At 34.8% G+C, this 27,001-nt stretch overlaps 1 protein-coding gene across 1 annotated transcript in view; it reads right to left on the reverse strand.

Moving 5' to 3' along the window:
• Positions 1-27,001, reverse strand: part of ZnT49B (solute carrier family 30 member 9) — a 244,361-nt gene that overhangs the window by 98,046 nt on the left and 119,314 nt on the right. Inside the window, exon 10 of the mRNA XM_090395926.1 lies at positions 21,277-21,379. Coding sequence (XP_090252052.1) covers positions 21,277-21,379 — 103 coding nt within the window. The remainder of the gene's footprint in view (positions 1-21,276; positions 21,380-27,001) is intronic.

Consider the following 27,001-nt stretch of genomic DNA (forward strand, 5'->3'; position numbering starts at 1 on the left):
TCTTATCAATGATGAATGAATTTTAAAAATTTTATTGAAAACAAATATTATCTTTATAAAACAATGTACTTTTTTAAAAAAAATTTTAATGTAAGTAGGCAATACAAACCTAAAGGAGACATTCCTTCTACATCCTTCAGACTCCCTTACCATACCCCTTGCCAGTAAAGAACTCCTAATACAGATATCATCCTGATGTTTACAGTATTGCTCTTGCAAAATGACATATTTTGAACAAATTGGGAGGACAGCTAATGTCCAAATGGATGAATATAAATTATGTCTATTATCTATCTATCTATATATATACACACATACACACTATATCTGTTCTGGAGTGGAAGACCATGCTACTGACACAGATCACCAGATCCAATGGAAGAAACCTCCCTAAATCAACTTGCCTGGAGAACATTCAGAAAATTGAAAAGCATTTTTCAAAACAATGATGTCCCACTCTGTTTAAAAAGGAAGACATTTAACCAGTGTATACTTCTGGTCATCTCATATGGTTGTGAAACTTGGTCGCTAACAAAAGCACTGGCAAATAAATTAACAACAACTCAAAGAAAATGGAGAGGTTGATGCTAGGCATCACATTAAAAGATAAGCGAAACACCTGGATAAGAAGCCAGACTCGCATCACTGATATCATTCTTCATCACAAGCGACTAAAATGGAAAGAGCCAGACATCTATCCAGAAGAGAAGATGAGCGATGGACCACCATACTAATGAACTGGATTCCTAAAGAAGGGAAACGAGGCCGAGGACGTCCTAAAAGAAGGTGGAGTGATGAATTGGGGAAAGTTGGTCAACCATTGCCAAGAACAGAGAAAGATGGAAAGAACTGGAGGAGGCCTTCGTCCAGCAGCAGACAGAAAATGGCTGAAAAGAAGTAGATACAAATCTGGGCAACTATTTCTGGAACCTACCACAACACTATAGTATTCTCTGAATATAAGTAGATAAAGCTACCTCATCCTACCAAAAATCTGGAAAGCTATCACCTTAAAACCTTCAGCTGAATGAGTAAACTGTACTCTCAGGAGGGAGGGAGTCAGTTAGGACTAGGATCGTGCCTTTTTTGTTGTCAGCTGGCATGCTTCCATGCATACATGTGCATAGTTCATATCTTTTTGACTATGAAGATGAATTGGTGAATAAAGTGAAATAAGTCCAATAATTTAATAACTACACAAAGGTAGTTAATTACTGTCTGAAGAAACACATGTCTAGGGATAACAATTAACTATCTCTGAACATCTGGTCTACAATTCCAATTCTGACAACAACTCGCAAATATGGTTTATTTTACCCCAAACATTTGAAGAATAATGTAAAAATAATCATAATTAAAATTCTGAATATTTTTATGTATTGTTTATGTTAGTATGTTTATTAGTTTTGTTTTCATAACACGCATTGTCGGCACTTGTGATGTGCTCGTTATGGAAATTGTTTTGCTAAAAGTGAAATGTAAAAAAAGTAGTTAAAATTTTAATATATTTACTGGATTTGAATAGTTGTGTTACTTTAAACAAATTTATTATGGTTTGAAATATTAAGTTTTGTGTTTTATGAGGACATTCGCTTGTCGCTAACGGAGACAACGTGTCAGCCATTATACAGTACTTAGTTTCTCGCTTGCCACAGAGTGCGCATGCTCGCAGAGAAGTTTGATGAGTGATTGACAGCTGACAAGAAAGCATTCGGTATCTGAGTAACGCCTGTAAACAAGAGAGCGTTTGGAAGGAATTGAGAATATAGGGCGGCAGACGTTTAGGTTCGGAAGGAACTTAAGTTTTTTTTTGTGACAGTCGGAGGAAAATTAATAGTATATTCCGAAAAGGGAATCGTGGAACTATTAAGTTTTAATGCAGAATAAGTATGTGGATAAATAAAAGGGAAATATTGCTATAAATCATTTTAAAAGGAATACTGGAGGAAACACTAATTGAAAGATTTATAGTAAGATTCCGAAAAGGTAATAGTAGAGCTGCAAGTTTTTTTAATTGGAAGAGTTAAGACTGTCAATAAGCATTTAGTGAATAAAAGAAGAATTTGCTATTTACGTTCTAAAGGAATGTTCGAGAAAACTCTGATTAGGAAGTTTCATCTGTATTAAGGACGCCAGATCTGACTATTATTTCTACTAAAGAGAGACAGAATTAAGTCAGGAAGATTTTTATGTGTGCTACATGAGTGATGAAAAAGGATCCTGTAAAATGAAGAATAGAGTCATATATCTTCTGAAAAGGGCCTTGACAGAGAAAGAAACTGGCTATGAACATTTTTGTCATTGTGAAAACAAAGTGTTTAGTTTAGTCTTAAGTGTAAGTTTATTTTTAAAAGGCCTTGGATCCAATTAATTTGTAGTTAGTTATGTAATATTTGTTTGAAGTGTATATATATTGTTTTAGTTTTATTAAATGTGTTTATTTTGTATTTGGTCTTGAGTCAGTGATTATTTGGATTTTGAAAGAAAGAGTTAAGATCACTGCACCAATTGGAGTGAACCCTTGTGCACATAATAACATATAGGTACACTCGGAACTAAATTAAAAATAATTGTTAGAAACAGAGATCATTCTCTATGTTAGGATTAATATTAAGATATAATATCTATGAATAATCTCCTCAATATAAAAATCCACCAATTATTAACAAAAGGCCTTGGATCCAATTAATTTGTAGTTAGTTATGTAAAGTTGTTTGAAGTGTATATATATATTGTTTTTGTTTTATTAAATGTGTTTATTTTGTATTTTGGTCTCGAGTCAGTGATTATTTGGATTCTGAAAGAGTTAAGATCATTGCACCAATTGGAGTGAACCCTTGTGCATATAATAATACATAGGTACACTTGGAAATAAAAAAAAAATAATTGTTAGAAACAGAGATCATCTCTTCTTCTTCTTCTTTCACTCTGTCTTATCCCATGTTAAACGGGGTCGGCGCACCAATCTTTAACCTTCCTCTTCCAAGTTCTCCGGTCCAAGGCATCCTTCGGACTCCATCCTTTCTCCCTAAGATCCTCTGTCATCTTATCCCTCCACCTGAGCTTGGGCCTGCCTCTTTTCCTCCTTCCCTCCAACTCCATAAACTCCACTCGTTTACCAACATACTCCTCACCCTTCCTCTCAACATGTCCAAACCACCTCAGCCTACTTTCTTGTATCTTCTTGCCAATTGGTCCCACCTTAACCGTCCCTCTGATGTAGTCATTCCTTATCCTGTCCTTCTTTGTCACACCACTCATCCATCTTCCTCTCCTGTGCCTTGGTTACAGGCCATGTCTCCGCACCATGGAGCATCGCTGGCCTCACCACCATCTTATAGAGCTTTCCTTTCCTCTTAACTCACTCTCTTGTCGCACAGGACCCCGCTCATCTTCCTCCAATTCATCCAACCGCATGTTATTCGGTGCTGTATTTCCTCATCCAGGTCACCATTCTTCTCGACAACCGACCCAAGGTACTTGAATTTCTTCCCTGAAATTAGCCTTTCACTCTGGAGCCGTATGACGATATCCTCGTCACTCCCCGTTGACATATATTCAGTCTTCACCCGGTTAATTCTCATGCCGCTCTCCTCCAATGCCTTTCTCCACTCTTCCAGTGTATTTTCAAGCTTCTCTCGGGATGATCCACATAGAACAATGTCATCGGCAAACAGCATGCTCCATGGTACCTCCTTCTTGACATCCTCCACTAGTACATCCATGACCAGGTCAAAGAGGTAGGGGCTCAGAGGTGACCCTTGGTGTAGCCCTACGACAATAGGGAACCCTTCTGTCATGCCGACACTAGACCTGACCTGAATTTCTGTTCCCTCATACATCTCCTTCACCAACCTCACGTACTTCTCCGACACCACCTTCTTCCTCATACACCTCCATACCTCCTGCCTGGCCGCTCTGTCGTATGCCTTTTCCAGATCTATAAACACCATGTGCAGATCCACTTGCATCTCTCTATATTTCTCCATCAATCGCCTTAGCGCAAATATTGCATCCGTTGTCCCTCTTCCTGGCATAAATCCAAACTGCTCCTCAACAATTTCCGTTTCCTGCCATAACCTTGCTTCAATTACTCTTTCCCATATTTTTAATGTGTGTGACATCAGCTTGATTCCTCTATAGTTGCCACAGTCTTGAACATCTCCTCTTCCTTTGTAGATTGGGACGAGAATACTTTTCCTCCATTTCTCTGGTATCTTTTCCCGTTGGGCTATTTTACACATCAGATCCCATAACATATCCACGCCCTCACTGCCCAAACTTTTCCATACTTCCCCAGGTATCTGGTCTGCTCCCACAGCCTTTCCATTCATTTTTCTCATTACCCAAACCACTTCCTCTCTACTTATGTCTTGCACCGGTTTCTCATTTGCCTCTCCATCCTCACACCTCTCTCTTGGATTCTCCTCATTTAGTAGTTTTCGGAAATATTCTTTCCATCTTCCTCTGATTTTGTCCTCGTCTTGTAATACTACTCCTGAGGCATCCTTTATCTGCTTGACTGATGTTATGTCTTTCGAGGGCTTATCTCTGGCTTTCGCTTTTCTCAACAACTGAGCTTCGCCACTGTTTCTCTCCAGTTCTTCATAAACCTCATCAACTGCCCTCGCTTTCGCCCTTGCTACAGCTCTCTTTGCATTTTTCTTTGCTAATCTATATGCCTCCTTGTTGGCTCTAGTTCCAGTCATGTCCCATTTTTTCTTTGCTTCTTTCTTTTCCTTGATCTCCAACTGCACCTCCTCATTCCACCACCATACCTCCTTATCCTCAGGTGGTCCCTTTCCTGATGTTATACCAAGCACCTCTTCTCCAATTTTTCTAATATTCCGATTCCATTCTTCCACATCCTCAGGTAACTTCATTTCTTTCAATACCTCTTCTTTAAACTTATTCCTTGGTCCTTCCTCTTCCATTTTCCACCACTTTATTCTCCTCTGTACCCACCACTTTCGTCTATTCTTCTTTTCCCCTTTTATATCACAGTCTACCACAACCAACCTGTGCTGTGCTGCTACACTTTCTCCATTAATCACTTTACAGTTTTTCACCTCCTTCAGATGTTTCCTACGGCACATAATATAGTCAATCTGACTCATTCTATCCCCGCTCTTATAGGTTATCAGATGCCCAACTCTCTTCTTGAACCACGTGTTAGCTATAGCCAGATCGAAGGCCACAGCATATTCTATGATTTTTTTACCTTCTTCATTTCTTTCACCACTACTCCAACCTCCATGTACCCTTTCTTCACCACTTCGTCGCCTTCTTACATGCCCGTTCAGATCTGCTCCGATGATCACTCTCTCACCATCAGGGATTCCCATTACCACTTGGTCAAGTTCTCTCCAGAATGTCTCTTTCTCCTCATCATCACAACCTACTTGCGGGGTGTAGCCACACACTATAGTAGCCACACCTCCTCCCATCTCAAGCTTAACGCTAAACAGAGATCATCTCTATGGTAGGATAAATATTAAATATTGAAAGATGAGCGTTGTTTTCCTAGAACTAATTGTGCATCTCATTCACAATCAAATAATGGAAAAGGGAATAGTTTTAAAGCTCATAATTCAAATATGCAGCAAAGTAGAAAATTTAATTTGGGTAAAACAAAACCTACTGCAGGAAATTTTAGAACTCTCAGGGTACATAATTCAGATAATGTACAATGTAAGAGTGGTGATAATCAAATTGAGTCAAACATGGATGAAGTAGTAGCAGAATATCATAGGTAGTTAATTTGGAGTTAAGTAAGCCAGAGGAATGTGAAAATACCTCTAATTTAGTTACTAAGGATAAAGAATCTCAGAAACTTGTAGAATCTCAGAAACCTGTAGAATTTGATTCTGACAGTGATGATTCTGTAGATTTAGAGCATGATTCAAGTAGTTTAAATGAAATATTTGAAAGGTATAGAAATGAAATGTGTAAATATAGTAAATTGGAAGAAGAAAATTCAGAATTATCTCTAGCATCAGATGATTCTGAAACTAGTGATTCCGAAAGTGTAAATAATGATCAGCAGGAATCTCGTTATTTTTTAAGATCTAGGAATAAGCATTAAAAGTTTTGTTAGATGTAGGTTAAATATTTAAATTTAAAAAAAAAAAAATTTTTTTTCATAGAAAGATGAAACTGATGTAAAAATAATCATAATTAAAATTCTGAATATTTTTACGTATTGTTTATGTTAGTATGTTTATTAGTTTTGTAAGGTGAAGGGGAAGGTGAAGGGGAAGCATTTTTGTTTTCATAACACGCATTGTCGGCACTTGCGATGTGCCCGTTATGGAAATTGTTTTGTTAAAAGTGATATGTAAAGCAGTTGAAAATTTATGTACTTACCGGATTTTAATAGTTGTGTTACTTTAAACAAATTTATTATGGTTTGAAATATTAAGTTTTGTATTTTATGAAGACATTCTCTTGTCGCTAACGGAACAACCGTGTCAGCCATTATACACCTAGTTTCTCGCTTGTCATTTTCACGGAGTGCGCATGCTCGCCGAGAAGTTTGATGAGTGAGTGATTGAAATAAGTCCAATAATTTAATAACTACACAAAGGTAGTTAATTACTGTCTGAAGAAACACATGTCTAGGGATAACAATTAATTAACTATCTCTGAACATCTGCTCTACAATTCCAATTCTGACAACAACTCGCAAATATGGTTTATTTTACCCCAAACATTTGAAGGATAATATCATATATTCTACAGAACTCTTAATCGGAATTGCAAAAACAAGCAAGTTTAAAACAAATTAGAATTCAACAAGCGAGCTTCAAATTACTTAAATGAAGAAATAACAGAATATTATGGAAAATTAAAAGAATCACCAAATCACAGTAGAGAGTTATATATGTGCATGCGTGCACATGTGTGTCACACCCAAGAAAGGTTGTAAACCTAAATACATAAGTACCATAGGCAGGCTAAAAATATTTTTTCTTTATTTTGTACATAGTCTGAAAGACAATCATAAATATCAATATTCGAACCCATAGCTTCTTGGTTGGAGAACAGGGATATTAACCATTCGATCAACCAGACAACATGGTTATATACTTCTCATTGGTGATTTCAATGTAAAAATAGCAGAAAATAACAATCAACTAAACTCAGTAGAGAGGTTTAGGTGGGGAAAAGAAATGATAGAGAGGAGTAAAATTTATTACTGAAGAGAATGACTTTTTTTTTTTTTTAATGAATTCTTTCCATAGCAAAAAACAGTGATGTTGGAAAAATCCTTGTAGTCAATTCTAATAAAATAGAATTAAAAAAATAAACAGCAAACATATTGTAAATTATGTAACAATTTTAATATAGGTAGCAACCATAAAATGAGTAGCCAAAGGGTCCATTATAAAATATACATTTTAATTGCATTTTTATGGTGTCACTATATAAAATGGAACACATTCTATAACTATGTTTAAAACCAACAGGTATATTTAAAATATATATGGAACTCTTGAAAAATGTCTGATCAAACTCTAAAAGATTTCCATTAAATAGTGGTTTGACTTATAATCAAAGTAGCTCAGAGTTATTGGTAGAGAAAATTTGACTGCCATCTCATGAGATTGTCCAACTTCCCTTCAAAAGAAAAGTCTCTATAAAGGTTTCCTTAAATTCATTATCTTCAAACCTCTTTACATCTGCCCTGGGGATGTAAAGAGGTTTGAAGAATTTAATGGAAATATTCAAATGTGTGTTTTCTGATGATACTGAAGATCTAGAAATAAGACTAAGTGAACCAACTCATAGGATCAATAACAATCACTGAATAAAAAAGAAGGATACAAAGATGGTTTGGGAAAGATGAAAGATACTTCAAAAGCAATATTCTGCTTATTATTGCAGAGAATCACTTTATTACGAATTTCTTCCATAGAAAAGAAACCTGATGTGGTCGTAGTCTAATCTTTAACAAAGTATGCTTTATAACACTAAACAGCAGACATCGTTGTTGGAAATTTTTCCACTTGGTTATACTCTAAATGAAAGCTATCAAGAAATTATATATAGTTACACCCCGAGTTAGGTAACACACAACTTACGTAAATTGCCAATTACGTAATAAATATACTAGCTCGTATGAACACATTTGCGGCTTTGCAGGTGTGTCTTTGACAGACTTATTGCAGAAACAGTAGTAGATGCCTTACGCGGTTAGCTCAATCACTTGTTATAACTGCTAGTTTCATCGTTTTTATAATCTTAAAATGGAATGCAAATGCAAAACCAAATGTGCTGGTAATAAATCTAAAAAACAAAGATCTGCAATTACTTTAGAAGAAAAGTTGAAAATAATTCGTATGTATGAAGGCGGGAAAATTCTATCAGAACAGCCCAGAAAATAAATCGACCTATTTTGACAGTGAATACAATAGTGAAGGATAAAGTTCGCAATGTTGAAAGCACGAAAGGTGCGGTTGCGTTGAAGGGCATAATTATTACCAAGAGGCTGGGCCCGATATCAGAGATGGAGAAATTATTCTCTCACTGGATCAATGATCTGACACAGAAGTGGATGCCATTAAGTTTACTGATTATACAGGAGAAGGCTATGTCCTTATATAAGGATTTAAAAGAGCAGGTCAACATCACGAATGCAGAGAGTACATGAAAAATATTAAAAATGGAAAATATATGATTAATCGCAAAAAAATTGTAAGACAGCAGTATGAGTAGCTATTGAACATTTTATTGTGTGTATATCTAACTTACATATTCGACTTACGTAACTCAGGGTGTAACTGTACTTGGTTTAATCCTTTATCCAAGTGTCAAGTCCTGAAAATAGTTCAGCTGCAAACATGTTTGCTTACACTTGGATAAAGGATTAAACCAAGTATATAATTTCTTACTATCTTTAATTTATACTATAAGCAAGTGGAAAAATTTCCAACAACTATCTCTAATCTAGAGTATCTTAATAATAAAGTGTAACACCTTTTGGCAACTTGTATATGAAAATATGACTTCTGCATTACTTCAACATTGGTATCACCTCTGGGTCTGGCTCTCACTGATGAGACCTCAATATAGGTCGAAACTGGTCTGGGTAGTGACCCTTCCCATAATGCATAGCATTATACATGTCTGCAAAGAGATGTGCTTTGCATTATGGGAAAGCAAGTGATGTGAAGTCATAAGCTTTTTATATATGAGTTGCCCCAGTCCTGAAAATAGTTCGGGTGCAAACTCGTTTGCTTACACTTGGATAAAGGAGTAAACTGTTACGTCACCACTTAGTGGCTTTGTTTTATTTTTATGCTTGTTTTCCTTATTTAGATCTAATTTGCTTTTACCCTAATTACTCTAAAGATCTAAACCTAAATTTTGCCTTCAGTACACGATATAGAAAGACTATCTATATATTTGGCCAACTACTAGATTAATCACATATATTAATTACTAGGACAAAGGGCTTACCCTTTGTTAGGGACAAAATCCTTTGTGATTACTGTCTGAGATTGTCTCCTGATCAGATACTGGCAAATTTATTTGTTATGCTGCGCCAGCCAATATCTTTAGGTTAGAAGGAATTCTTAACCAGGGAAACTCTCTCAGATAACATACAGAGGTGAAGAATCTAACACTTATTCTTAGTACCGAAATTCTCAATAACAACTATGTTTAAAATCGTTTGCAATCGTGGCTTTTAAACATCCATTCTACTCCGCTTAGGTTCTGATTTTATGAGTGGTAATTTGAATTCATTCTCAGGCTAATGTCTGGTACAAAACATAAAACACATTTATTGAGATCTTAAAGTTATACATTTACATTCATGCGCTCAAATCAATTTTAAGTTATTCTAAAGTAAAGAACTGGTTAAACCAACTAAAACACAAATGGATACAATCATAAGCTCCTTCTATAAGATTAAGCATTAAACTACACATTATACAAGTTTTAAATTTCCTCCATTCATTTTTCTTCTAAAATACCTTAGTTATTCACATAAAATACTTGTCACAAATGATCTATAAACTTTCTCTAACAAAAATGCTCAGTGGAGTTAAGCCACTGCTATCATCGATAATCACCTAAGAGTTCTATACTACACTGTCCTTGCTCACTAACTATATAACATTTCTTCACTTTAAGTGGAGAAGGAATAACAAAATCCTGTACGTTACCCGCACTTGGGAAGATTAAAAGATCCATCACTTAATTCACATTTTCGTCTTACACAGCCCGATCCCTTTTCCTTGAAATGGGGTCAGAACATCTTCGCTAGGCCTTTATCCACATGGTCACTCATAGAGGTCATTCTACTTGGCTTTACCGAACGTCTGGCAATATGCCCACATCTATCTGGTTCTGATGCAGCCAGTCCTCGTCAGAACTGCCGGTTCAGGAATTCGGCCCCGAGGAGATAGATAATCAGGGCGATGAAACTGCAGTTTCCAACATCTAACATTTCAGGGAGATCGCGGGTACTTTCTCTGGGATTTTTGAGATCTCCTCTTACTTTTTTTGAGCGTCGGGAACTTGGCGACATTGCACTCCAGTATCTACTTTCTTTTTAGGAACAACTTAAATTAGTTGTTTCGCACTTCTGGCATCTAATGGATGGAACGCAGGTCCTGTTGGCAATTGAGAATCATCTTCTACGATGATTAGCAAAACTCCGTCGCAGTAACTTCTCGACCCTCACTGACCTCATCGCCTTCTCGAGCCCATAACTTCATGTGACCTCGTAACTTCTCACTGACCAAGGAACCACTAAAAAGCCCCTTATCACCATAGCAAAACCCCTCTTATATCTCTCTCCGATGACCCTGAGAATTACATTGTTCTGCACCTGCCACCTTTATTTCGGTCATTGCATTAAGGTGGGAAACCCCCTTGCAATGTTGACCTTTGAGGTAGCAGTTGCCCAGGTCATTAGTTAATACCTTAATCCGTCTAGAATTACTGGTGACTAAGAGGTTTCTTTAGACAATTCATCTTACACTTATATTCCATTGTTCTTTTACAAAAACCCTTTGAAGTGACAATATTCAGTAATATACAAAAAATATTATTTCCAAATTAAAAAATATGAAAATTTCTCTATTAACCCACAAGTATTTTTAGTGATTGTTTACCAGTAAAATCGGTTATTTTGGTATTTTGTATAAAAATCCTTCTATACAGGATTTCAAAACCAAGTATATAATTTCTTGGTATCTTTAATTAAAACAGCAGACATGTTATAAAATTATATAATAATCTTAATATATGACATAACCATAAAAGAAAAGTCTAAAATTATTATAACTAGAATGAGCAGGGAAATGAAAATCATAAAATTGTACATTTTGTAATAGTATTTTTAAATATAGTGGCGCTACATAAAAATTCTATACATCATTGCATAGTGAATAAACAGAATCCTTGAAAAACACAGAAGAAAGCTTTTGACCAATGTATTGTATCCAGAATAACAAATGGTACTTAACAAAAAATATGGTTCACAAATTAACAGTAATATCACACAGACAAACTGAGAGGAATATGTTGTGATCTATGATTTGCTGATGATATACTAATAGCAACATTTCTAAAAAAATTACAACACATTATTATTGATTTAATCTCCCTACCAGCTGAGGGGGATAAAATAGTGAGACCAAATTGCACTTCTTATCCATGTTATTCAATAAGTATTACAGAATCATATCCAGATTTTGCTGGACGTCATGGCTGGTTGGGGGTTAAATGAAGTAAGTTTGGGGATTGGCCTCCAAATAAATATGTACAAATCAAAAAGAAATAAATCAAAAAGACAGATTGAAATAGTTCATACAATTATCTAGGATAAATCATTACAAACGACCATAAACTCGATAATGAAATTTCAACTACAATAACAACAGGACGGAAAGTTTTTAACATTATACACTGCTCAAAACAATTACGGGATAATTGATGGTTTTCTTATAAACTATAAATTTATAAAAATAATTTACAAATGTAACACATTTATTTTAAAATATTCTTAATATACAACAGTGTAGAACATGCAACTGCATGCAAAATCATGTTAAGACTTGTCGAAATGATCGTTTCAAGAGCTCAAAATTGCTCTCACAGAAGAGTGGGTAAATATCCGTCAAGAAGGGTTTGATCATCATATCTGGTCCATGCAATCAAGATGTACTGCTGTTTTGCTTGTTAATGGAGACCATATGCCCTATTAAAAATTAACAAAAGCATAAGGGTCAAGGGGTGCTTAAGGGTCAAAGCAGTATAACTGAGAGGAGACCTCCACATAGCCTATAAAGGAATGCGGAGAACCGACCAGGGCTTCTGACCTAATGTCCAATCCTCACCTTCTCGTGGTGCACCCTGTTGGGTATTTACATGGATACTAAACGAACGAGGATGGGCTGGCAATTTGGGATTTAGCCGACCAAATTGTATTCTTATTGGCTTAAACCAATATAGAAAATGACGGTACATGACAAAATTTCATGCCGGCTGGGGTGTCGCCCGGTTAAACAAGGCCTCCGTTGTTTTCGCCAGGGAATCAGGGGGAACAGCAAAAAGTCAGCTACTGGAACAAATCTGAAAACACACCCAAACTCAACCGAGTTGGTAGTACCAACTCGGTTGAGTTGGGGTGTGTTTTCAGATTCAGATTTGGGGTGTGTTTTGAGTTGGGGTGTGTTTTCTTATGTTGATAGTACCAAGTTAAAGATCGGTACTATCAACATAAGAAGCCTGAATGGCAAAGAAATGGAGCTAGCTGAAAAATTAGATAAGTACCAGATCGATATAATAGGGGTGACTGAAACAAAAAAGACCAAAACTGGTAAGATCTTTCTGAGCAATAAATACAAAATGTTATATTCAGGCAATGACAATCAAGGAAAAGAAGGAGTAGCCATAGTATTCAACACAAAATACAAGGCTAATCTTCTTGAATGGCAGTCAGTCTCAAGTAGAGTGATGTGGGAAAATATCAGAATGGGGAATCGGACAATGAGACTTATTTGTGCCTATGGTCCCACAGAAGGTTCTTCTAAGGTAGAAGTGGAGGAATTTTTTGATGCTTTAGAAAAAGCAACTGACACAATGAAAAAGGAAAAGTTGGTCCTTGTTGGGGAACTAAATAGCAGAGTAGAAAACGACTGTCAGACATACAAAAATATTTTAGGAAAATTTAGAGAAAAGAGCAAAGCAAATAATAATGGCAAAAAAACTGTCAGATTTCTGCTCAAGACATAGCCTGGTTATTACTAACACCATGTTCCAACATAGAAATGTGCACAAATTGACATGGATAGAAGAGGCAAGGAATAAGAAAAGTCTCATTGATTATGTTATTGTTGATAGCGATGTTTTCTCCCTAGTGCAGGACACCAGAGTGCACAGAGGATTTGAAATTGGAAGCGATCACTATTTAGTATTGAGCAGGATAAAACTGAATTTCATATTGAAAAGAATAACATGCAAGAAAGTTTTAAAGTGAATAAAAGTTGAGCAGCTCTCAGATGTGAACTGTAGACTAAAATATACAAAGATTATTGAAAAGAAAATGAAAGAGTTTGAGAACAGGAACCAAACCTTGGAGATTCAGTGGCAAGCCTTGAAGAAAACCCTGATTGAATCAGCCAGAGGCATGTGGTGAGGTTGTCTGCAAGGATAAAAAAATCAGAACTCCATGGTTAACACAGGAAATTAAAGAGGCAGTGAAGGAAAAGAAGAAAGCATGTCAAACGTTCCTGGCAAATAAGTCAGTTTTTGCTCTCAGAGAATACAGAGACAAATGTAAGAAAGCGAAACACTGTGTAAAACTTGTTGAAAGTTTATTTTTCACTTGGTTAGACTATAATAAATTTAGTTTAATCCTTTATCCAAGTGTGAGCAAACAAAGTTTGCACCTGAAAGTAACTTCAGGACTGGGTTAAGGTGGTACAACACCAGGGCGACTCGTTGCAAAGGTGGAACAAGCTACCAACCCTCCTATCTCAGTATCTCCTATAATGCATAACACATCTCCTTGCGGATATGTCTAATGTTATGCATTAAGGGAAGGGCCACTACCACTATCCACTACCAGCTCCCACTGAAGAGACCTCAATAAAGGTCGAAACTAGTCTGGGTAGTGGCCCTTCCCTTAATTCCCCCACTCAGTACTAAGTCTGAGTGGGGGAATTATTGATGCTATTTCAGATGAACATTTAATCTTTAGAGGTACCTGTGGCATAATTAAAATTAATAACTTAACACACATAAAACCAACAGTAATAACTGTAATGAATTAAAGGTACAAATATTTTGTACTGAAAGTAACAGTACATCATCAGTGTACAACAAACAGTTAAAGGAGTGGAATACATAGTACAGAACAGTCAGTGGATTACCAATGAAAATTGCTACCGCATGCCAGAAAATTAATATTAATAAATTATTATTAAATAATTCTTAAAAACTATTTCATTGATGGTTGCATAAGATAAGAATCTCCCAAACTTTTGGGACAGAGAGTCAGTCATTTTGATTCAAATTTGGCCGATGTAAAAGGGCTTCGCAACTTTCTTTGAAAAGGCGTTCATATTTAAACTTGCATCTTTGGAGAAGACAAGCTTTATCCCACTGGATATTATGTTTAGTGCAATGCTATTTTGTGCTAGACCAGACTTATGAGGTTTCATGTATTCGATATAATACTGATGTTCCTTCATTCTTTTTTCCACAGAAACAAATACAAATCGGTCTCCTGGAGCTCGCAATTTACATTTGTGCAAGCTTTTCCTCGATACGGAACCAACTTCGGGCGACTAAAAAAGATTTATCATCTAATATTCATTCTATTTTGGATCATGAAAGAAAAATTTTAGCTGTCCTGGATGACGAATTACTGGATATCGTTCTTCAAGTGTCTAAACAATCTTTAGCCCATTCTATGAAAACCATTCCTGCAAGCTGATGCAAAAATATGAATCGTTATACCGTAAGCAAAAAATTACCTCTAACAAAACTCCTATGAATAAATGAATTGTTAATATTTCTGGACGCCCTTTATCTGAAGCTGAAACGAGTGCATTAGCTAAAGGCCTTGATTTTGCCATAGTAACTAAATGCATCCTTTATCTCGATTTTTTGCATAACATCGAAAGTAATCTGTCAGGACTTTCTAGCGAAGATGCTAATAAACTACGATTTGAATTGTTGCCTCTCTTTTTAAAAGCAAATTACTACCATGCAATTTATCGAGTGCTGAAATCGATGCGCTAACTTCATTAAGAAAAAATAGTTAAATATGTGTTTCAAGAGCTGATAAAGGAAAAGCTGTAGTGGTCATAGATAAGGCTGACTATGAGAGTAAAATAACCTACCTTTTACAAGATCGTTCTTCAAGATTTTCCACCTATCAAGAAATCAATCATAATCCTACAAAGTCCCAAATTAAACAACTAAATAAGTTGCTTGATGAAGTTGGGATCAAAACACCAGATAAACTGCACACTCATTTTGAAAGAACTCTTCTTTTATATGGCCTCCCAAAAATCCATAAAGAAGGTTATCCAGTAAGACCCATTGTGAATTGTATTGACTCTCCCACATATCGAATTGCTAAATTTTTGTCACGTTCATTAACTGCCCTTACTGGACATTCTAGATCATTCATCAAAAATTCTACACATTTTCTTGAACAAATCAAGGATGTTCAAATCAAAGAGTCTCACTTGTTAGTCTATTTTGATATTGTTTCCCTTTTTACCAATATTCCATTAGCTGACACTATCAACTTACTACATAATGATTACCCTCTGGATATTGCAAAGATTTTTGAATTTGTTATACATTCAGGATATTTTGGCTGGAAAAATAAGATCTACAAACAAGTTGAAGGTACTGCCATGAGCAGCCCTCTGTATCCACCTTTGGCAAACTATTTTTTGAAAAACATCTGGAAGACACCTTGTTCTCATCCATTCATCCCCAACCATCTCTTTGGTTTCATTATGTCGATGATGTCTTTGTTATTTGGCCACATGCTGAAGAGGAACCTACCACATTCCTAGAACAGATAAATAGCCTTCACTCACACATTCAGTTCACCATGGAAAAAGAAACGGCTGGAAGTCTACCATTCTTGTACATTCTCCTTACACGCACATCCTCTTGTACTTTGTCAACAAGTGTCTATCGAAAACCTACCTTTACTGGCAGATACATTCGTCAAAAGTCTGCTCATCACACCTCTCAAAAAATCTGTGTTATCAAATCTTTAATTAATAGAGCACATAAAGTGTGCTCCTCCATCTTAAGCTTACAACAAGAACTTTTCACTACAAAAAAGTTAATAGAATCTAATGGTTACAACCCTAATCGAATCCAACAGATAATTGACTCCTACTATCCAACACCTCAGGATTCTTCAACAGACCACAGAGTTCCAATCCCTTATATTTCAAGTATCTCAGAACCTATTGTCAGAATTTTGAAGAAGTATCATCTTTTTCCCACATATTTTCCTATCAACAAAATTTCTCACTCGTTGCCATGTACAAAAGACAAATTGGCACCTCTTTCATTAGCTGGTGTTTACCAGATACCGTGTGAATGTAATTTATCATACTTTGGACAAACAGGCCGTTCTGTGGAAAAAAAGAATGAAGGAACATCAGTATTATATCGAATACATGAAACCTCATAAGTCTGGTCTAGCATAACATAGCATTGACACTAAACATAATATCCAGTGGGATAACGCTTGTCTTCCCCACAGATTTGAGTTTAAATATGAATACCTTCTCAAAGAAAGTTGCAAAGCCCTTTTACATCGGCTGAATTTGAATCGAAATGAATGTCTCTCCCAAAAGTTTGGGAGATTCTTATCTTATGCAACCATCAATAAAATAGTTTTTAAGATTTATTTAATAATAACTTCATCATCATCATCACCATGCGTATCAAGGATTTAGGCCTAGCATAGCCTATTCCGGCCTTAGAAGTGATCGCTGAATCGTTTAAGAGGACGTCCTGGTTTTTCTTTTTCCTAATGGCTTGTACTTTAAGGCTTGTTTTGGTAATCTTTCTGTTTTCATTCTTTCAATGTGTTATATCCATTTTTGTTTACATTTTGTAATTTTTTCTATTACTGGTTCTTGGTTTAATTCTTTCATAATTTCTTCATTTCTTTTGTGATCAAATAGGGTGTACTTTACAGTTTTTCTCATAAACTTCATTTCAGCTGTTGTTAATCTTTGTTTGTCTTTTTTGTTTTATTATCCAGATTTCATTTCTATACATTAAGACTGGTAGGGCTAATGTATTGTATACTTTTAGTCTGGTTTGTTTTTGAACTGGATTTGGTTTAAATGCAGAGTTAATTACACCTGTTAATTTTAAATATTTTGCAATTTTTACGTTTATATCTTTTTCATTTTCATATGTGATCATACATCCTAGGTAGTTAAATGAATTCACCTGTTCTAAGATCTTGTTATCTATTACTATTTTAGTTCTTGCTGGATCTTGTCCTTTAAAAGCCATAGTTTTTGATTTTTCTGTTGATATAATCATGCCATAATCTCTGGCATCTCATTTAGATCTAAAATAGCTTTCTGTAAGTTATCTTCAAAATTTGTAATTATTATTTGGTCGTCGGCAAAGAGGAGAGTGTTTAAGTTTACTGTAGGAGAAAGTTTAATTTCTTGATGTAAATTTTTATTCCATTTAAGTAGATATTAAAAGGAGTTGCTAAGAGGGGACATCCCCTTGGTTTATCTCTCTCATATATGATAGCTCGTGATTTAATCTTATTTGTATTTGATTATTTTCATATATACTTGTGATAGCTTTTAGGATATTATTTGGTATTTGTCTTTCTTTCAATATGTTAAATAATATGTTTCTTTTAACTTTGTCAAATGCTTTTTCAAAGTCAATAAATGCAATATGTGTTTCTAAATTATATTCTCTTTTTTTCTCTATTATTAATTTTAGGCAAAAGGCCGGGTCTATACATGATCGTCCTTTTCTAAATCCATTCTGTACTTCTAAAATAAAGTTTTTGGAATATTTCATTAGTTTGCTATTCAAGAATCTGCTATATAATTTGTAACAGATATTTAATTTACTGATACCAATATAGTTTTTAGGGTCATCTCTATTACCTTTTTTAAAGATAGGAATCACAATTGCTTTTACCAGTTGAATAAATTTTATTTAAAAATATAATAAGAGTCTTTCTTTGAATCTTGTTTATATAGTTCTGAACCTAGCTTATCTTCTCCAGGTGATTTTCTGTTTCTTGTTTCTTTCAGGCTGATTTCTAAATCTTCTTTAGTTATTTCCTTTTCATTTTCGTTAATTGTTTGCCAGTTGCCTTTTTTAAAATATTTGTCTGTCCACTATTCTGTGTAATAATTTAGAAACTCTTCTAATTTCAATTCGATATTTAATTTTATGCTTTCTTTGGTATCTGCATTTAAGTGTTTCAAAATCTTATATACATTGGGTCTTATTTCATATAAATCATGTTCTAAATTAGAAACAAATTTGTTCCATGATTCTCTGTCTTTTTCTGACTTCTCTTTTAGCTATGGCTCTTATTCTTTTATATTCTATTTCATCTTCTAATCTTTTACTGCTTAACCATTTGTAATATGCTTCTTTTTTCTTTTTGATTATTTCTTTGATTGTATCATCCCAGATCTTCAGTTTTTTCCTTTTATTGAATTTTTTGGTCTTTCCTAAGCTTTCATTTTGCTGCATTTAGTATTGTTTTTATATTAAGCCATTCTATTTCTCTTTCTTCATTTTGTTTTATTTTATCTAGATATTGGTTAATTCTTTGTTCAAATAGCCATTGTACATTTGTGTCATTCAACAGTCTAGTTTTATAAACAAATGTTTCAATTTTTCTTTCTGTTCTTGTTACTTGTAGCCATTTAGGTGGTAATCTTAATTTTATTTTGACAAGGAAGTAGTCACTGCTTATTTCATATCCTCTGTAAACTCTAACATCTAGTGAAAATTTTGATGTCTTTTCATTTAATATAAAGTAATCTAATATTGATTTCCATCCTCTTGCTGCCCAAGTATATTTATGTATGTCTTTATGTTTACAGAAGGAATTCACTATTTATAGGTTATTATAAACTACAAAGTCAATCAATTTTTTACCATTCCTGTTTAGAGTATGTTCTCCATGTATTCCTATATTATTATTAATTTTCGTGTTTCCAATTCTTGCATTTAAATCTCCTGCTAAAATTACGTAATCATTTTTATTTATTTTATTATATATGTTTTGTAGCTGATTATAAAAATCAATATTATCCTGTTCTCTTCCTTGTTCTGGGGCATATAAACCAATTATTGTTAAACAGCCTCTATCTATTTTTATTCTAGCTTCTATTATTCTTTCATTCCATAATTTATGTTTTAACTGTTTTGAAAGGGAGTTATAAATCCAAATCATGACTCCTGCTTGTGCTCTTTGGTCTCTGTCAACTCCACTGTATATCACATTAAAATTTTCGGTTCTCATAGTTCCTTTTAATTTCTTTTTTGTTTCAGTGATTACTGCTATTTTAAAATTTCTTTCATTTAATAATTGGTCTAATTCTATTTCTTTAATGTTATTCCTCTTACATTCCAGTTTGCTATGTGTATTATATTTTGTCGTTTCCATTTTTGTTTTACCTTTTATATTCCAAGGTAGTTTCCCATAGATTCAATCCGATTATCTTTTTCTGTCAGCTTACAAGTAGAATTATGTTCTCCATGTCAGGGGACTAGCCTGACAATGGAAAAGTTCAGTGGTAGGGCTGCTACCTTAAGGCTTCTGAACTAGCCTTCTTCCGAATTTAAACCCATAGGAGAAATAGGGTATATATTGAAAGGGAAAAGAGTAGATTATAGAAGAATTATAGTAATGTTTATAGAGAGGGCATAGTTATAAGGCCAGAAATGAAAAGACCACATGGCCCTCAAGTACTCTAATAGCATAAGGGTCATAAAATAAGAAGAGTTGGCTGATAAGGCCTTATAGGAAAGATTAAAGTAAGTGGATCTTCCTCAAAGTAGAAGAAGGAGAGGATAGATCCAGCTAGGGGTCCATGGGAGTGCCGCTTCCCTTACCATCAAGATGATTGCCCCTTATGGCCCTGTTGGTCCACGAGTCCTTATTCAGCATATTCGGACCACCCCACCATACACACACACACACATGGTAGGCTCCCCTATCCGCCACCCAGGGGACGTGCTCTCTAGGGATTACAGGGTCCCCCCGAGAGTTAATAATATTAATAATAATTTATTAATATTAATTTCCTGGCACGCGGCAACAATTTTCATTGTTAATCCACCAACTGTTCTGTACTTTGTATTCCATTCCTTTAACTGTACTACACTGATAATGATGTACTGTTACTCTCAGTACAAAATATTTGTACCTTTAATTCATTAAAGTTATTACTGTTGGTTTTATACATATTAAGTTATTAAGATGAACATTTGCCATAGATGACAGCACATTGCACTCCTCCCTTTCATTTGATAAACCTTATTCTACACAATTCACCTCAACTTACAGAACATTGAACACCACCGCCCTCAATCCCATAGACTTCTTTCTTATGCAGGTTCAAATTTTTTTAGTTTAGGATAGTGCATTGACAGAATCAGTCCAATGTGTTGTTCACAAACCATTTAATTAAGTCAAAAGGAAATATTTACAGAATGATTTACATTCACACACATATATATATACAATGTCATTACAATTCTCTTGCTAGTCTCAATTCTTTCTAATCTAATTCACAATCTAGCATAACATTAACTGAATATAAGGCATACCTTGTTTAAGTCTAATTCAACATTAATATACAGAACCTCTGAGTTAATTTTCAATTTCTTCAAATTAATTTTGTTCTCTGACATCCTTTTCTCTTAACACAGTAATTTAATAGCTAAATTTCTGCATCTCCTAGAATTCTCAGTATCTTGTAGTGATAGGTACTAGCATTTTTAACTTTATCTCATTACGTTTCTTTACAGCCTCTTTACATGGCATATCAAACCACTAGTTTTCTTTCTGCGGCTTGTAAATCGAAGTTTCTTCTGCACAATGAGTGGTAATATTTTTGATCTGAGCTCATTTGTTTTTTACATTTCTCTCAGTTATAGAATAAACTGGATATTGCATTTCCTGCTTTATCTTATCTGCATAAGATATGCAAATAAAAATTAAAGAAAAAAAAATTCAGGATATGGTATTTTTAAGCTACTTACCTGATTACATGTATCAGCAAATGAGTGAATAGCTTCAGCAAACATACTATGTGAGCCAGTATATAGCCAAGCTGCTAGTTTGAATGCAAAATTTGAAGCATTGCTAAAAAACAAAAGTAAACAAAATAACTTAAAAGAAATAATCAACTCCAAAATTTAAGAAGCTCAAACTTAAGCTTCATTATAAACAATAGTGTTTGTGTTATAAACAACACTAAGAAGACTAACCAACTAACTTGGTTTATTTAACTTAATAATATTTTGCTGGTTTTCTAACCAGAGTACACATTACAACTGTGAAAACACATAGCATTCAGAATGTTATGGAAACATTTGTGCAAATATGGTCTTAGAATGAATGTCTCCCAGGTCTATGGTCTTAGAATGAATATCTTTGGCAAATTAATACAGCTATACTTGAGGTTGGGGGAGTGCTTCATAGCTGCTGCCAATTGTAGAAATAGAAGATAACTATGTTACACAGAAGTTGCTATAGTTTGAGAGACCAAGAGTTAGAGGATTGCTTTATCATCTATGCAGCATTATCCCTAACCTCAACCATTGTGGCAGTATTAATCTGTCAAAGATCTGAGGAAACAGTCGTTCTAAGTGCAAACTAATTCAAATTAACTGCAGCTATCCAGTCCCCAGAGGGTGCCTTGTTAGGACATTAGTTCCTTTTTAGGTATAACATGAACTGTTTCCATAACATTTTAATTTAGTAGTGTGCATCACCACAGTTGTGATTTGTGCTCTGCTACTTAGAAAAACCAGTGAAATATTAGCAAGTTCAATAAATTACATATTTACAGATACTTATATGGCTTACACAAGTAAAAAAATTCAAAATTTTATTCAAAAACTGATAATTTCATCCAACATAGCATCATCAGGGAGAAAGATCAATAACTATATTCAAAACATGATCATAAGAATAAGTCATGTGACATGTGCTTACTAGTTCGTGTCTCAGTAACAGCTGAGTCAACAGGATTACATTGTCAGAGTTTAAAGGAACAAATGTAAAAGTTTTTCAGGTTAAAAAAAAAGCTAATAGTAATCACGTCCCAAAACTTGGAGACTGGCATACAATAAGAGAGGTTAAGGTTTAGATGATTTTTTAAGTGTTTGGTATGTTTCAAGGAAAAGACAAATCTGAACCTGCTAGTTCAGATTTGTCTTTTACAGCAATCTATCAAGAAAAGAATATTTCATATTCTTTTCTTGATAGATTGCTGTACTCAGTCATGCTAAACCATCAGAAAAGCATGACTGAGTACAGCAATCTATCAAGAAAAGAATATGAAACTTTGCAAGAAATTAAAACAACAACAACAGAATGGTAATTACCAAAGCAGATAAGGGAAATGGCACTGTGGTGTTAAACCAATTAAATTACACAGGTAACCTTGCCTCCTTACTTCTAGATCGTCATACCTACCTTCCTATAGACTATGATTCCCACCAGTACACACACATCAGAACACTTAGGTTCCTTAAAAAGGTTACCTACTGGCCTGTGGAAGTTACAGACAAACTAAAACCTTATAACTCTAGACCCCACCCCTCCAAATATATGGACTACCAAAAATCCATAAAAAAATGTGCCATTATATCCCATTGTAGATGGCACTGATTCACCCACATACACTGGCCAGACATTCAGCCAAAGTGCCCACACAATTACTGGCAATACACCTTCACACATAAAAAACTCAGCCCGCTTTAAAGCCAGTATGGACAATCTCACACATTGACCTAACGGTCAATTCTGATGTTTCCTCTTATTCTCTAACGTCTCACACAAAGATAGACTTACAACTCAAATACAGTAGTTTCCCCCTTATCAGCAGGGGATATGTTCCAAGATCCCCTGAGGATACCTAAAACTGCAGATAGTACTGAATAGTATATATAGGAAAAAACATAGTATATGTTTTTTCCTATACATACCTATCACAAAGTTTCATTTATAAATTATGCACAGTAAGAGATTAACAACAATAACTACAATAATAAAATAGAACAATTATAACTATATACTGCAATAAAAGTTATATGAATGTTAGTTATTACACTTTTTTTTTTTTTTTTTACATATAATCTTTGTCAAGTAGCTTTATTTTATCCTCCTACATGTTTTGCCAATTTTTTCTATTGGCATCCTCAGGGAATACAAACTAGTAAGCTAAAATGAAGGTTACAGACTAGGTTATAACTGATGGTTCTAATTCATACAAAAAATTGGTATTGTGCGTGACAATGTGCGTGTCTCGTTAACGTGATTTATTCGTTATGGTTCATGACGTAATTGTTATGAAAGTTCATTTCTTTGATGTTTAATGATTTGATAAATGTTTTCCAAATTTCTGGTAGAATTAGACCTTGATTCTTGTTTAGGTTTTCAGTTTTACTGGCGACTGTAGCTGCTTCTTTAAAGGTTCTTGAATGGTAGTTATCTTCTATGTATGGCATAAGGCTCTTATCCCACTCAATGTGATGGTTAGTAGAGGCAAAGTGGCACGAACGGCCTGAAATGTCTTGTCTGTTATTTCTGACATATCCTATGTGTTCTTTCTTTCTCGTTTCAAAGCTTCTAGAGGTCTGACCTACGTAACTAATACCACATGAGCAAGGTATATTATATACTCCAGAGTACTTGTAGAATGGGTGAGGATCTTTTGGTGATCTTAAAAATTTCCGAATAGTGTTGATTGGTTTGAATGCCACTCTGATCTTATGCGGTTTTAAAAGGTTAGCTAATTTTTTGGAAAGGTTGCTGACAAAAGGAATCGTAATTGTACTGATGTATTGGACATCATCACGTTGTCGATGACGGTAACATGAGACTCTACAACAAGATTCTCTTTACTGATATACCACATCGACAACGTGATGACGTCCAATACATCAGTACAATTACGATTCCTTTTGTCAGCAGCCTTTCCAAAAAATTAGCTAACCTTTTAAAACCACATAAGATCAGAGTGGCATTCAAACCAATCAACACTATTCAGAAATTTTTAAGATCACCAAAAGATCCTCACCCATTCTACAAGTACTCTGGAGTATATAATATACCTTGCTCATGTGGTATTAGTTACGTAGGTCAGACCTCTAGAAGCTTTGAAACGAGAAAGAAAGAACACATAGGATATGTCAGAAATAACAGACAAGACATTTCAGGCCGTTCGTGCCACTTTGCCTCTACTAACCATCACATTGAGTGGGATAAGAGCCTTATGCCATACATAGAAGATAACTACCATTCAAGAACCTTTAAAGAAGCAGCTACAGTCGCCCGTAAAACTGAAAACCTAAACAAGAATCGAGGTCTAATTCTACCAGAAATTTGGAAAACATTTATCAAATCATTAAACATCAAAGAAATCAACTTTCATAACAATTACATCATGAACCATAACAAATAAATCACGTTAACGAGACACGCACATTGTCACGCACAATACCAATTTTTTGTATGAATTAGAACCATCAGTTATAACCTAGTCTGTAACCTTCATTTTAGCTTACTAGTTTGTATTACTGAGGATGCCAATAGAAAATATTGGCGAAACATGTAGGAGGATAAAATAAAGCTACTTGACAAAGATTATATGTAAAAAAAGTGTAATAGTCTTATGAATAATTGTCAAGAAAAAATTCAACATAGTAATTTATTTCTTTATTTTGTGTGCGAACTACATAAAATGTAAGAGCATGCCTATAAATTATTAAAAGCATACATTTAAAGAAATAGACATTAAAATAATAGGGATTAAAAGCATACATTAACACTTTCATTGTCAAGCTGAAAATTGGAATTTCGTGTGGTGGCCAAATTTTAAAAATTTTTTTTATTTAGTTAGCGACGTCAACGTGATAACGTGTGATCGGCCGTTTGGTGAGAACTCGCATCGCACGATATCGTGTGATTGGCAATGAACATGTTAAAAGAAAAAATGCCACTTGCATAAAATATTTTGAACATAAAATGTCAAATTTCACTCATCCCGTGACTAATATACTTTAAAGCTGTTTCATTACACTGCATTAAATCTTCTTAGGTACATATATTATTAATGTTTATTAGGCAGCATTGCAGATGTTCCATGGTTTGTGTTTCACCACATGAGCAGCTGTCACTGTCATTCTGCTTTGATCTACTCATTCCGGAACAAAGTCTATTTAATGTCTTCCACCTTTGCCAGTCAAGATGCAAGCCGGAAGGAAGAGATTTGTTTAATTTCAGAGTCTCTGGAGAATGTTGTTCCTGCCACATTGTTGACCTTGTAGATTTCATGGAATCAACCAAAGGTTCCACTGCGTGAATAAAACTTTTCCTTGATATTAGCCTCCTATGTATTGCAACATGGCCATACAAAGGATGCTGTTCATCATTTAGTTGTTGTCTCCGCTCATATCTACTCTGTGTAGTCCTTCCAATGTGAGGAGGTGCAATACCAGACAGTGAGTATAGAACATCAATTTTTGTAGGCTTAATGAAGCTGCTAATGTGCCAACGTCTCGTTAAGAACCTTGTCAATAATTTTGACATGTGATGATCTTTCCCCAAACAGGGTAAGCATACTCAGCTGTTGAAAAGCAAAGTGCCAGTGCAGAGATGAGCAGTACTTATGGACTTGCACCACACCTAGATGATGTTAGTCGGTGCAGAATATTATTACGTCTGAGTTTTAGCTGCTGTCTTTTCTATATGTCACTTATAATTTAAGGTCCTACCTAGTGTAACACCTAGGTAAGTTGGATTTGGATAATTGACCAATTTCACACCATTCCATTCTATATTCAACTCTTTCCTCACTTCCCTATTATTGAGATGGAAAAGACACATTTGGGTTTTACTGCGATTTGGTTTTAGTTGGTTTTCCTTTTTCCAGTTCTAGTGTGAGCTGCTTCTATGTCATCAAAGGATTTTGCTTGATAAGCTATTGCCCGGTCATCTGCATATAAGAAGGTTCTTGACTGTGGGTTTATAGGTTGGTCATTAGTATATATATTGAAGAGGAGTTCTCAATATCCAGAAAAATGGTCTACCTTAGGTAGACCATTTTTCTATCTAAATCCTGTCTGTCTAAATCCTGCCTGTTTCTTTTATCAGCACTTTCTCTATTTCTGGACTTAGTCTGTTCAAGATTACCCTCTCATACAGCTTCAGCATTGAGCATAGGAGAGCTATAGGCCTGTAGCTCTTTGGATCTTCAGCAGGTTTATCCGGTTTGCCTCCATATGCGGGGTATTATTTCAGCAAATTTCCAACAAAAGTTGAAAATTTCTAACAACCACTCTGTTGCCTTTTCTCCCAGATTCCTTAGTATCTCGTTTCTGATATCATCTTAGCAATCAAACCCAATATTAGCAATTATATCTTATATAGACCATGTAGACACATATGGTGGATGATAAAGTAGAATTACTATAAAGCTCATAAATGACACATCAATTTCTCTCTTTTTGAAATGGAAGTAATATGATTGCATAAATGCACATTTATTATATAACATGTTGCACAAAGTAAATGTTAATAATGAGATTCTGGCAACTGAAACACATCACATATTAACAGATTTTTTTAATGTTCCACCAAATAAATGCTTCTTTTATTAGTGCTGTTTTTTTACCTTGAGTATGGATATTTATAGATGATTAGAAAAACTAATCATAGTACTGATTATCTGCTATTAAGTATGACAGTTTTTTTTTT

This window comes from Typopeltis vanoorti, chromosome 7, assembly GCF_054136105.1.
Source record: "Typopeltis vanoorti isolate ZY-2024b chromosome 7, IOZ_Tvanoo_1.0, whole genome shotgun sequence".
In the NCBI taxonomy this organism is placed as follows: Eukaryota; Metazoa; Arthropoda; class Arachnida; order Uropygi; family Thelyphonidae; genus Typopeltis; species Typopeltis vanoorti.